This window comes from Berghia stephanieae, chromosome 5 (assembly GCF_034508935.2).
Source record: "Berghia stephanieae isolate SIO BIC M18660-M18661 chromosome 5, UCSD_Bste_1.3, whole genome shotgun sequence".
NCBI classification, from domain to species: Eukaryota; Metazoa; Mollusca; class Gastropoda; order Nudibranchia; family Aeolidiidae; genus Berghia; species Berghia stephanieae.
This window is the reverse complement of record NC_088364.1, coordinates 40,141,685-40,156,723: the sequence shown is the minus strand read 5'-3', so window position 1 is coordinate 40,156,723 and position 15,039 is coordinate 40,141,685. Positions and strand designations below refer to the sequence as shown.

Below are 15,039 nucleotides of genomic sequence, written 5' to 3'. Positions count from 1 at the left end.
GCATTATTTTTTATTCCGTTTCACATCCAGGAAGAACCAATAAAATATAGAGAAAAAGATATGAGAACCAGTTGGTAGCAAAATAGAGAGAAACCTTCCGGTCCGGTTCGACACACTTCTGTGCGTGCGTTATTTACTGACTAGGTGTGTGTGTGAAGACGACTCGCGTGAACTTCGCGACCCTCTCTCGCTGGCTGTGGCACAGTAACCAGGCAGTGAATATATCCACATCTAGCGGAGCGTGTAGGTGGCACGATAATATTATAGCTAACTGATAGACGGCAAGTTTTGGTTTGTCTTTGAAGGGACAAATAAATTTTTTTTCTTCTTTTTTTTTTTAAAGTCGGCATTTGAAACAGAATAAAATCTATTTTTTTCGAGGAACGAAATAAAAGTCTTTTATTTTATTTTTTTATTGGTTCTGCTCTATGGAGAGGACACTATGATGTTCTTCCTCCATTCTTATCAGAAACAACTAGCTAGGGGAATTAGGATAAAATTGTGCAAATTAGTGATGAAAGCACCAAATTTGGTACAAAGTAACTTGAGACCACTATTACTCGATGTTGATATAGAACCACATTGAGAAATTCCTCTAACAGTGTAAAATAGGGAGATGAAAATCCGCCTATATGAGCTATATTAAAACAAAGGGACGTAATCCATGAAATATTTGTTGACGATTCGGCGGTTGATTATTTTGGCTTAAATAATTATCATTGTTAAAAATGTGACTTTATGTGCTATAGGACCGTATGTGCCGGTAGTATAGCTTTATTATGAGGACTGGAAGAGAGGTGATGGGAGAGGAGGAGATGGTGCTGGTATTAGTTTTACTTGTGTTGTGTTGGTCGTCATCGTGGTGAAGATGATGGTGGCAGTGATGTTGGTGATATTACGGAGTTATAGTTAGACACCGAAGCTCGCCTAACGAACGACTTGCCCAACACGTGACCATTTTTTTTCTCGCGTCCTCTCGTCTAATCTCGTCACTCCGGAATAGAAAGAGGAGGCGGAGCTCATATGATATAACGCAATGAAAGTTCTGTCCGATGACGGGTGGGGGATATCACCTCTCCAAAACTTACCTTATTATATGAGATCTTGAGATTCTTATCCAATCATCGATTGCTCGTTTGACAGTTCGCTTGTGAACAGTTAGGAGACCATCTCTTGATTTATGGGCAGGCGGCTTTGCGTAAAGGCGGTGAGTGTTGTATACATCAAAGAGTACCGCTGACCGATGGGTAAATAGTGGTTGTGTAACCCAAAAGCCCTGCCGTCTCGACTGCAAGGTCTTGTATGTAATAGTTGCGTCACCATCTCAAGGCTCAGGAATTAATTAGTGAGCTGATTCAAACAATGTGGGTGCAAATTTATCGTATACGTAATCATTTGGAAGCTACAGAGAAAGGTGTTTTTGTGTAATCCCTTTCACACACACACACACGCGCGCGCACACACACACACACACACACACACAAACATATACAAACAATACACAAACAATACACATCCCTGGTCATCTATTGCCTATATTATTAATGTTAATATATACATCCCATGCTGATTGTCACTACCCCCCCCCCCCCCCCCCAACCATTTCCACCATCCAAGTACCAGCGGCCTTTTCTCTTTGATTTCGTATCATGGTCTACCCGAAGCCCAACACCTCGATCGTTTGTGGGTCAACCCCCCCCCCCCCCTCCCCCCGTAATCAATTTATAATTTTCTCTCTGTATAGAGCGCCACATGCACAATTATATACTATTGAATGACACTGACCTTGCCCCTCCCCTAACACAAGCCAACAGCAACCCAAGCTATCCTCTATCACGTGACCTTAGATCCGATGCTGCATACCGCTTGAGAGTCTTCACTATCCAGATCTTGTTCATGGTCACGTGAGAAGGCTATATCCGTTCGGGTTCGGCGTTCGACCCGATTTCGTTAAAAGCCTAATGATGATGATGACGATGAGGTGATTGTGGTGATAATAGTAGTGATGATGGTGATGATGTTGATGAGGTGGTGGTGGTGGTGATCTTGGTAGTGATGATGATGATGTTGATGATGATGTTGTGGTGGTGGTGATGGTAGTGGTAGTGATGATGATGATGATGATGATGATGAGGTGATTATGGAGAAAGTAGTATTGATAATGGTGGTGGGGATGATGATGAGGTGGTGGTGATCGTGGAAGCGGTGATGATGACGATGATGATGAAGATGATGATAATGATGATGATGATGAGTATGGTGATGATGAGGTGGTGGTGGTGATAGTGGTAGTGATTATGGTGATGTTGGTAACTATTAATTTCGAAAATGAAAGACTTTCTTGGTGATGTATATTAACATTTTTAGATGATTAGGATTCAACAAAAATCATATTTATTAGACAAATGTTTGTGGAACACATTTTTCTTGGTAGGCTTGAGAGAATTCAACAGCAGCCTTTTCTAGTTTATCCTGATATCTTTGAATTATTTTAACGGCGCAAGATAAGCCAATACCTCGTTGTCAACTTTTTCCATGGCAGTGTGTTCAAGAAAACCATATTATGTTGTCTTATTGAAGGCTAAAAATGTTTCATTTCCTGAGGTTAGCCTGGGAGGGCCGGCTGGAGTCTGTCTCTGAACCTGATTGGGTGAACATACGACTGGGTGCAACCTCATTCACAGCATTCTTTGCTATACATCTTGATTAATTCTGGCAATTTATGGACCCCCCCCCCCTCTCTCTCTCTCTGCTCTGTTCTATACTTGAATGTTTTATATATAGCATGGCTCCAAAAAGGAGCGCTTTTGTGAAACACAACGAATAATAACTTGCAACAACCTAACAGAAAACATGAATAAAACAACTCCAAACAGATGCTATATTATTAGACTTTAGTAAATCATTTGATAAAGTCAATTACCATACTTTGGCTATTAAACTGTGGAGGTATGGAATCATGAGTAACACACACGACTGGATAATGGATTTTCTCAACTAATCGTAAACAACTGAAGGAGCAATGTCAGACTCAGCTCCAGTACTACAGGTGTGTCCCTAGGTACCGTACTAGGCCGCCTCTTGTTCCTTATCTACATCAATGATTTACCTGAAAGATTGTCGCTAGGAACTCAACTGAGACTATTTCCGGATGACAGCCTTTTGTACAGACCAATAAGGCATAAGAAAGATTCAGAAATTCTTCATCGGGACCTTGGTTCCAGAAAATTACCAACAAAAGAAAGATAATACACAATACACAACAACACACTTGAAGACGTCACCAAAGCAAAGTATCTCGGAATAACGATAAACAATCGCCTGACTTGGAAAGACCACATTGCAAACATACACAGGAAGGCAAACTCCACCCTGGGATTCTTGAGCAGAAACCTCTTCGGCTACAAAGTAACCATAAAAGAGAAATGCTATAAAGTTTATGTTAGACCAACACTCGAGTAAAGCGGTAAGGTATGGGGTCCCGATCACACCTCCGAAATTAGGTAAATAGAATCAATCTAAAAAAAGCTATAAAATTCGTTCAACAAAATCCTCAAACAAATCAAAGTCATATATGACACCCCCTTTGGAACCATTTAAGGAAAGGAGAGAGAAGAATAAACTAAATGTATTTTACAAAGGTCAGAAAAACCAGGTCAGGTGTCATTACACGGCCTCCAACAGAACAAGAGGAAACCTGGCAAATTTATGTTGCCACAATCTAGAGTGGACTACCATCTTCACTCGTTTCTGCCCTCAACTATACGACTTAGGAACAATTTGGATAACTCCCAGTAAAACAGTTGGGTAAACTGCTGCTGAGCCTTCCACGAGGAAGTTTCAGCTTGAAGAGGAAGAGGAAGAAGAAGAAACAATTTAAGAAACAACAAAACTAGAACTTTGTTTTGATAATATTCAGCATTTTTTGATGTTCATAAAACGGACATGACAAATCTTCTGATAATGAACTCCCTGCGCAATCAAATCGCTATTTGAGAATATGGAGAGAATCTGGACATCGTTTATAATTTCTGCAGCGACGCGGATATTTTCGTTTATGTCTTTTGTCATTATTGAATGGAGGGAAGCTTCATCTTATTTTTGCAAAGCATACAATGTGTCCTATTTCTTGTGATAACGTCATCTGAGGGAAAACGCATATTCTGCCTCCTTGGACAATGGGACGATGAGAGATTGTCTAGATCGGGATAATTTGACAAGTTTTCTTGTGATTTCTCATTTTTCACAGCGAGCCTTCTGATTTTTTGTGGCCGTATATCAAGAGCGACATAATTTGTGCCATTTGGTATAATTTTGCTTCAGAGCGGTCTCCAACAGACAAATCTAGCTTGCCACTATCATTTGCTAATCCGTTAAAAGTCTTAACACCATAGCTGGTAGAACGCGACGCTACAAAAGTCACGTACCATTGACCACAAGATTTCCGCTTTGACAGAGCTGGGCATTCTAATTTTTTTGTTTTTTTTTGCCTCTTGACAAATTAATCATTTTGACCAATCCACCTCAATACTGCACTTTGCCAATATATAATTGTTAGTAGTTAGTACAAGATTTAGTACATTGTCAACGCCATGATTTAATGGGTTAAGTGACTTAATCACGGGATTGTTGGTGATGGGGTTGATGCGATTCATGACGGTCATGTTAAAGAAGATGATGATACGGACATTTTCAACCTGATATTTGATTTGAACCATATTATTACGCAAACCACAATAATAATATAATGTATTGATTTTTTGTTTGTTTGTTGCTTTAGGTCTCTTCCAACACAATTTGAGGTTATATGAGAGACCGCTGAAACAAAAAAACAAGCAATCTAACAAAAATACTACAAATGAAGATATCATAAGCTAAATTATAAATAACCAAGAACAAACAGGCAGAAGATTTACAGAAAAAAAAATATCCCGTCAAAAATACAATCACAAACCAAAGAAGCAGGATAGGCTAGTAAAGAGAAGAAGAAACTACATCACTATCGGGTCCTACACCCATGCGAACATCATAGGTATATGATTCAAGGGTGATGCTCCCATCCAACCACACGCTAACTGTATTGAATTAGTGTGACACATAAACATTGATGCTTAAGCGATATCTAGGTGCTCGGTATGCTGCTAATGATAATGATGATGACGATGATGATGATTATTATTATTATTATTATTTTTATTATATGAGGTGGGTAAAAGGCGACAGAGTTCAAGTAGACACCGTTTCGTGACCTTGCCGACCCGAAAGTGGACGACACAACTAGCAACCGCAGAATGCGATGCATTGTTTACAGATATCTTCACATGAGCGGGGGTCTATTATTTTCAAATAATTCTAATTCAATAAGACATTAAGAAAATAAATATTATACTCTTTGAAAGCTATCGGAATATACAAAAGATATGAGAGGGGAAAAAAATCATGTTTTTTTTGTTTTTTTTTGTATTCGTATTCGACCACCAAAACTTTGATTTCTTCGATTTCACAATCTCATGTTCCGCGTTCCAATGCCGGTAAAATTTGAAATAACCAAATTTGTATACTTTTGGATTAAAAACAAATACTTTTTGTGACCTTTTGACACCAAAGCAAAATGTCGTTGTGAAGGCAGCAAGTTTCATCACCACCATGAATTTTTACACGATTTAAATTGCTGATATCTTAGCTCTTGGAGTGATGAGAAAGTGGTTCTATATCACAATTTAAACCTTAGAGCAAGAACTTTTTTTCATAAAAAATTCATGCTTTCATCACTAATTTGCACAATTCGGGGGTTTTGTGTCCCTAATTCCCCTAGCTAAACAGAAATAGTACTCACCACTGCTGAGCGTGTCTTTGCCACCCGAAAGAGCACCTAAAGGAAGCAGACCATTTGGAGTCAAACCCTTGAGCTGCAAAACACTTTCACTCTCTTCTCTGATGAACATAAAATGAAAACAAAAATTGCGACACATCGTTCTAAAAACCTCTGGAGTTCGATCATCAACTCGTAATAATAATTTTTTTAAAGTAGATAGAATATATGGATTAAACACCAGGACATAAGAGAGAGAGAGGGTGATGTGGTGGTTGTAGTGTTTGCAGTAGTGTGGTGTTGTGGTAAGGTAGTGGTTGTGATGATTTTAGTAGTGGCGGCAGCGATGGTGATGTGGTGGTGGTGGTTGTAATAATGGTGATGGAGATGGAGATGTGGTGGTTGTCATGATAATGACATGGTTGTGGTAGTTGTGAGTGTAATAGTGGTGGTATTGACAATGATGTGGTAGTGGTTGTACTCATGTTGGTAGTGGTGAGGATGATGTTGTGGTTGTAGTAGTGGCAGGACTGTTGATGATTGTAGTAGTGGCAGGACTGTTGATGATAATGATTATGTAGTTGTAGTTATGGTGATCTCGTAAAATTCAAGATTTCAGGGAGACTTTCTCAGTAACATCAAACTCAAAGGAGTTTTCAAGTAGACCTTTAATTTAAGGAGGCCATGGGAATCCTGACAAGAGAATAACACTTGAATTTCGAACATTAAATACACAATAACTACTACAGAGAGACGATTTCCAATGATCAGGTCCAGAGAAAGGCCTACCAATCTCAAGAATCAGAATTGTGTAATTTATGAGGAAAATTTGTGTAATCTAGTGTTCATAGTGCGACTATATAAATGCTCATACTCTTAGCCTCATATTGTCTAAAACCATGCAGTTACCTTCAGGAATTTCATTGAAGATAATGGTCTTTAGAGAAGTCAAGTTTTAATGATACAATGAAAGGTTTAGACAAGGTTTTAATACATGGAAAAAGACAGTTCATCAAATATAAGCTGGACAGTTTGCGGCAATAACCCATCTTCTAACTGTAGACAAAGACATTTTTAGTTGATGATTTGACCTTTTTTGATCGTTCACTTCTCACATATTAAAAAAGCATGATCTTTTACCACCACATGTACATGCCCTTTTTATAGAAACTGTTCCAGCAATATTGAGTAATGATGAATTGTTAACAAATTTCAGCTACCAGCTGACTTTGGGATACCAAGGGCAGCTGCAACGGGTCTATAATTAATCAATGTATTTAGTGCTAATACTCGCCCTCACCTCGGATGTTGTATCCATGATTAAATAAATGTATCAAACAAAAAACTTTTGATTGAAATGATCATGTTTGTTTCAAAGACATATCTGGACTTCAGCAAGTTGGTGAAATTCAATAAAACACATTTGCAAACCTTTCAACATCAATGTGAAAATTTGATAGAAACACATGACGATCCCATTCGTGTCTTATAAACAAAATACCCTGTACCACTAGGTTTTGTTCACACGGATTAATTTGCACAAGAGTACGGCTGCTAATCTGGTACATCACTTTGGAATAAAAATCATGGAGATGTGATTGAAATGAGGGGATTACAGTTGCACTGACCTGAATTTTTTCAATAATGTGATTTAGAAATGACAAGATATATTTCCTGATGTTAAACACAGCCTTTAATTCTCTTGAGTTCGTGTGAATGAAAAATTGAACAAATTTTTTCGATAAGATCCATGCAAGCAACATTGAGTCTCCACTAGAGGAGTTTGGGGGGAGGCACATAAACTAACCATTCTAAATATTACAAAATCTATGTCCTTTAATGGGCCAAAGATTATACCAATCTTTTTCATTTTCAATAAAGCTAATATTAATAACTCAATTCTCCACACAATTGCAAGAGTAACTTTACACTTATTTTGAGCCAATTCATTTGAGTTTTAAGAGACAAAATTGGACAAATGTTATATCACTGGAATGGGCAATATCTTTAATAATGTGATCCAAATTTCATTGACATACAAGTAACGACAATCCAAAGAACACATGTTGGGTTACTCAGCTTCGAAAACAAGAGGAAAAATTTGATGCAAAAAAAAAGTCTGTAATGCAAATGGCTACCATGATTTCCAAACATTGCTCGGACAAGTCTCCTTTTATAATGTATCAAGGGGTTTAAACTTCTGTCATTTTGCAGTGATGTATTCTACTCTGTTTTACTTGTTTTTTTCAGGGCGCTTATTTCAGCGGGAATAAAGAGGAAGAAAATGGGATGGTAAAAAAAAGATTTGCAATTGAAAGCACACGAGAAAAAGTTATGACAAAAGGGAAGGGTTCAAGTAGGGAATAGACGTAGATAGACAGTGTACTAAGTTTGAGATCCTCATCCAGACATAACACAGTTCCCAATAAGAGGAATACACTCAATGCTTACAAACCAATATATACTTTTTTTTTTAATTTTAAAATGTAATATTACATAAGAGAGATGATTTACAAGGAAAAAAATATCTCCCAAAAACTATACATTGGACTGTTTCCCAGTCAAGGACTCCAGCCAGGACAAGGACAAAACCAAGTAATCCCATTCCAAGACAAAGACCGAAAGCAACTCATAAAACAGATATAAGGGGATAGAAGACACAGTGTGACCTCCTGCCCACCATATGGGAGGTCAAAGACTTCACCCAGTATTCTACTCCAATTCAACAATGTCCAAAGCTCGTAAACATTTCTTGCTTGGTACTGTTGTTCCCTTGTAGGTCTTTTGAGGAGATCTAAGAGGTGCACAATAAGATTGGGGTCTGGATTTAGGGCTGGCCACTCAAGCTTTAAGGTCTTATTCTCAATTAGTTGAGGTTGCACAGATGCCTTCTCGCTCAGGAGTCAAGCAGTTGCAAGTCTTCCTAACACTATCTTGAAATGTTATTTCCCACAGCGATGTCAGAGGCAAAAGATAGGGGAGGGGTTGGTTGTGTGTCGAGCTAATGTTCGATCATAATTGGCCCTTATTACTCTGGGTTGACCAGTCCACCATTGATCCCTCACATGCCCTTTCTTAAAAACTACATCATCATACCTCCATATAAGAAAATTGATTGATAAAATATTAATCTTTAATGCCAGTTTTGCATAACATCAGGAGAGGCAAAATAGAAATATCAATAATTAATGAGTAACATTTCACACACTTACCTCAATACTGTAAAAACTCGAGCCATCTTCCCAATAGCTCTTATTTTGTTGCGAATGACCTCTTTCCTTGCAGCAACTGAGGAAGTTAAGAAACAAATGAGTGAATAATAGAATTCAAATAAATACAAAGGAAAAACTCACACCACTTGGAGCTGATCAATGTTTTGTGACACAAAAAGATGAAGCTCTTGATAAAATTAAGCTGCAGTAGATAACAAATATTAAATTTAAATCTTCAATAGCTTTCCACAGTCAATTATTCTGCCTTAACATCACATGGCATTTTAAAAACATTATGAATAAGTAATTTGAAGTATGATGTAATTTATTAAATATTAGTGACACAGCGGTTATATTCACACTCAAATCACCCATGTTTAAAAATCTAAATGGTTACATGACAATATAATATAAAAATATACACAGCTTTAAAATACCTTTCACTCAAGAAGTCTTCTCAAGCTACTAAATCTACAAAAGTTGGAGCCAGCTCTAAAAGCAATCAAAAACTTGGACATTCAATTAAACATGTCCAAGAGCAGTTGGAACATAATGAGCAATGTGAAAAACAAGACAGAAATTCAAAAACTGGGAATAATAATGGGATTCGTTTAACATATACAGTAGGCAACACTCATGCTAGCAGTAAATGTGACGTAAGAATTTGCGATTTCATAGAATACTTAACATCTTGCTCTTTCACTGCAAGTAGACCATACAAAAAGTGTTCAACCTTTCAAAAATGAGTACATTTTCTTGACTCCTCCCATAAATCATTTTTAAAGCAATCCAATTGGGAGAGCAAATGTTGGCATCATACTATTTATTCATAAATTAAGCAGAGTTTTAAAAATGTATTAAAGTTTTAAATCGGGTAAATACCAAACACTACCAAAAAGGAGTGATTTGTTAACATGAACTGCAATCAAAGTGGGAAAATGCATTGAAAAGGAGGACTATCATTACTTCCACATGTAATGAAATAACATGTCAGCTCTATCAAAAAACAGAAAACTTGAGTTAAAAAGAAAGAAAAAAATCAAATTAAAAAATGGGACACTGGCAATATCAAATGACGTGTGAAAGACACCCATGCTGCTCTGTTCCACTGTTTGGTGGTCTGATAAAACACACGAAAGTTACATGTTGTTTTTTGGAAGTTTCCTGAAAAATCAATATCTGTTGGTGTCAAAGTTGCATAGCTTTTGAACTAATTGCAATAGCATGTTGGTTGTTGTACCAAATTATAGATACTTTCCATAACAGGTAACATACTTGCTATAACTATATGTATGATTTGAAAATCTGGTTAGGCGTAGTCAGTTGTACAAGTAATCATAAAATATATATGAATAAATGCACTTTTGCTTATGGTTAAATTTATTAATTATTTGATGCTTTAAATATGAGTTGTCTTGCTAAATTAACTTATTATGGGACGAGGAAGAAGCTTTTAATTATTACCCAATACTTTAGATTTATCTTTCTGTTGTAAATAACATGGATTGTTACAATCAATTATTCTACAGTTCTAACACGTCATCCCCTGCATGAATACATAAGCATTAAAACCAAGATTTAATTTCATTCAACAGTTAAATTATATTTCCATTTCACTCCCTGTGACAATGGTTGCCATAAAAAAAAAAGAGAAAAAAAGAGAAGAGAAATGGAAAGAAAAATTAAATGTTTATCAGCCTAAGATTGGAAAGGTTTCACGTAATTAAAACGATAAAGTAAAAGAGAGGAAGTTCCAACACTGATTAATAAAAACATGTTCATTGATTTTCTTACGACTGGCAGAATATACAATCCCAAGGGAAAAATCAAACTTGCCATCTCTCCCTACTACAAACAGATCGCCTTCCAGCAATCCATGTAAAAAAAAAATGTTAGGAGCTTGGAAATCCCATTTAATACAAATAAGAAATAAATTCATCTTGTAAGAGAGTATAAAAATAAATAAATACATTTTGAGCTGAATACAAATCAAAATATTGACAAGGCTATTCTTCTAGCTAGGAACAAAGTATCTGACCAGATAATGTGAGACCATCTAAAAGCTTATGACCTTGCAATCTTTGCTGAAAGGCTCTTGCATTATGTCAAAAGCTCAAGGCTCAACGAATCAAAGCAAAATAATTTTATATACAATTAAGATTACAGCTAAATGAATCAATTGCTGCTAAAGCGAAAGAAGATTTTTCAAAAGAAAAATAGAGAGGAAGGCAACTGATGAATAAGTTTGCAGCTGAATCGTGTAAAATAATGATAAATTTGTCTCGCCATCATAATGAAGTTTGGCAGATGATGGTATCAAGATTCCCTATTACGCCAGTGTAAATGGAAGCTAATTACTTAATTATTTCCTGGCATTTGATGCATCATATCATTTTCATAATCAAATACACATTATTTAGTTATCATTAAGCCTAAACACATATTAAATAAATTGTAATGTAATATGTTTCAACACCATCATTTTAACATCAAATTTTGTGATTAAATTTTTTGGCCCAATTTAAGTAGAATGTCGTGTTAGTTTGCATTCTTAACATTTTTGTGCTTTTGAGTATAATAATTTAAAAGAATTCAGACTTTTAACTAGAACCAGATACATATTAAGCATATGATTGTGGACAGGAATAAAGGCAGTACAAGTTATTAAATTTGCAATGCATGAAAGTTACCAAATATATAGAAGAGCATGTTGTAGAATAAGTTCATATTATTGTAATAGAAAATAAATAAACAGAAGTTGTGAGTCCCACTCTATCCCCTCTCACTGCCTTTATTTTATTTTTTCTATATCATCCACAGCCACTTATACAGGTATATTAACCACATGGTTAGCTTGTTAGACAATAAATTAATAACGCAGAACATTCTGTTGATATTTGAAAAAAAAAAGGGTCAAGAAGAAAATCTAGAATTGATTATATACTTGTAAAACTACTGTCTTGAACAGATGGGGTGAATATAATTTAGAAAACGAAAAAAGAGATAAAATAGAACTGAGTAAAATAAACGATAAATTAAAAAAAAAATAAATAAATAAATAAATAAATACATAAATAAAAACTGTACACACAAGTTATTAAAACTACGGAATTCTTCTATCTTATAAAACCAGGAACATGCAAAAATGTTGGCATTAGCAAGAGAAAGAGATAAGGAACACTGCAGCATGACCATCACTGCTATAGAGCTACAAAATCTGCAACAAGGTAAATATATGATAGCACTAATTAGAATAAATATACAGCCTAAGAATGTTAGAAATGCTATGTTGAGAATCCACGATTTTATTGGTGTTGGGTAATATATTGACGAGAGGTCTAACATTAGGGAAATTACCAACAGTAATTGCTTACTAAATGCTATAAAACTGCCTCCTAGTCCTAACATTAATCTCTGTAATTGAAAAAAAAAAAAAAAGATAAGATAGTAACTCGCTTGATTGAAAAAAAAAAAAAAAATCTGCAGGCTTATCTTTATTAACAAAATGATCTCAGCCCGATTTTTTAAAAATTAACAATCAGGACGAGCGACTTAATAATGCACACATATTACACACTGTGGACATTGCACCTAGAAAATGAACAGTAAATATGGAAAGGCCAAGAAAACCATTCAAGAATCCCCCCCATCTATAATTGGTCAACGACGGTGAGCAAGTTTGGATATTTAAATAAATACTCTTTAAAATCTTTCCTCTTTCTGGATAAGATGTCTAAAAAGAATACTGGCTGAGAAAAGCCCCAATTCAAGAGAATGTGCCATTGTAATAGGGTAAAAGAATCAATATTTTTGATTATATATCACATTCAGGTTTAAATGAAGTTATCTTGTTTGTTAATGACAACATTCCCTTACATAACATACACCATTTTTTTTTTTTAAACATACTGAGGCACATTGCTGAAATACAGTAAAAAAACAAAAATCAAACAAACAAACAAAAAAAAACCCCAATAAACTGAGAAACGTCTCACACCAGATCTTCACAATACAAATATTTGTAAAAAACCAAAACCGACGATCTATTTCGGGAAAGGAAGGAAGAAAGACTGAGTAGCAAATACTAATTTCAGTACTAAAATATTATCTGTAATCATTTAATGAAATGCTCTTAAAATAAAGATAAGACCCCATTTGTTGAGGCAAAATCTTGGAATATATGTGTTTATCTCACACAAAATCTTTTTGAGCATATTTAATTTTAGACCATGTATAAATATTGAAACAAAGGTGGCAGTTTTACAACTAGTTAGCAAGCGAGGACTGCAAGGGCACAAACCACTGAGAACTAAAGCATATGTTATTTTTAAAAAAACAAAAAAAAAACATTAAAAAAACAAAACAAATGAAAAAAAACCCAAAAAAATAAAACAAAAACAAAAAACAAATGAAAAAAAAAAAAAAGAAATTAAAAACAAATCAAAGTGACAGTTACTTTCAGTAGTATTAAATTAAATGTCAAGTAGTAGTGGTAGTAGTAGTAGTAATAGGAGCTGGTACAGTCACAAAAGGCGTGCACCAACAAATTTTGCTTACTAATGTCTAAATTTGCCTGAGATTTGTTCTTGTCTGCACCGTCACCTTTGGAAGCAATACAGAAAAAAATCGAAAACAAAAAAGATGAAATTTTGAACTTTCTGAAATCACTACAGCACTGGAGTTTCCTTATGATGTGTATGAAGTTTGAAAACTGTGGCAAGCTCGATGCAGTTTCAAATAAACACGCCTTAAACAAATATAATTGTAAAAAAAAAACCAAAAAAAACCAACAGAAAACGGAAAATAAAACAAAAAGCCCAACAATTATAAGAGAAAAAAAAAAACCCAGAAGGTAAACAAAAGTAAACAAAATCCTTTAAAACCATTGAGCCATAAATTATTATTTTAAAAAGTTATGTTTGAATGAGTGTAAGAAAGTGATGAGAAAATATTTGTAAAGATAAGTGAAATTAATTTTAACCTAAAGAAGCATGAAAAAAAAACGAGAGATTAATAAATAGATAAATGGAAAACAAACAAAACAAATCAAACAAAAAAAAAACAACGAAAAATGTTTGTTTTTGTTGTTTTTAAAAAAAAGGAAAATCATTTTACAACTTAAAACACAGAAGATTAAAAATGAAAGATAAATAATAGTAAAAGGAAACAAAAATTAAATAATGATGAGCGTGACAATAATAATAATAATGATAATGATAATGAATAATAACAATTTGTGAAAATTGGACACAATTGGCTAACATGAGAATGTGTATATGTGATGACAGACGACTAGAAGCCAACAAAATGCTGAGGTGTTCATGCTCTCTAAAGTATATGTGTGATTACAATGATGCAGTGAACAACCACAACTTGAATGTTAAGTATGTCTGATTGTAATGGTTAAACCTCTTTAAATACTGTCCACATCTATCATTTATCAATGCAAAATTTCAACACTTTTATAACTCTGTCCTTAAATCTCTTGAATGGAGCAAATAAACGAATGAACACAATTGATTCCAAAACAAAAAATATCAAAAAAGACGTCTATCTTTAGTATGATATTGCAACAAAGGTGAACATCTATTTGCTCCTTCCACAATGAATGGAAATATTTGAAATAACCAGATGATGCATGACGGTGATCTTTTGCAGAAAGTGTAAAGATTAATAAAATGTAATAATTATGAAAACACAACATGTGGATAGTGTCCTCAGGCCTGTCAACCTCTGAGCGTTCAAAATGAGGATTTCATGTTAAATCTAACAGTTTGCTAGGAGACAATTTTTATAAATATGTGATGTTCAAATTTTACAAAACAGTGGGGGACTTATCTACAAGGGACTAAAAATTTTGGTGATGACAATCCTTCTTCCCTCTCTCCCAACTCCACAACATAGTATCAGATCTCCTCCACCCCCCTCCCAATCGATCTATATTCCAACTTCTTCCTGAAGGCAGTCTTCACTATGCTAATTAGGAAAATGTATATTTGACACTTATTCAGAGCT

The 15,039-nt window shown here is 35.0% G+C and overlaps 1 protein-coding gene across 2 annotated transcripts in view; it reads right to left on the bottom strand.

The window, feature by feature from the left end:
* Positions 1 to 15,039, bottom strand: part of LOC144972913 (protein phosphatase 3 catalytic subunit alpha-like) — a 45,967-nt gene that overhangs the window by 7,752 nt on the left and 23,176 nt on the right. Inside the window, exons 11-13 of one of the 2 annotated variants that reach the window (XM_078914715.1) lie at positions 13,582 to 13,626; positions 9,025 to 9,100; positions 5,837 to 5,934 (exon numbers count right to left, since the gene is read on the bottom strand). In XM_078914715.1, coding sequence (XP_078770841.1) covers positions 5,837 to 5,934; positions 9,025 to 9,100; positions 13,582 to 13,626 — 219 coding nt within the window. The remainder of the gene's footprint in view (positions 1 to 5,836; positions 5,935 to 9,024; positions 9,101 to 13,581; positions 13,627 to 15,039) is intronic. The other variant, XM_078914716.1, reaches the window with a different exon arrangement.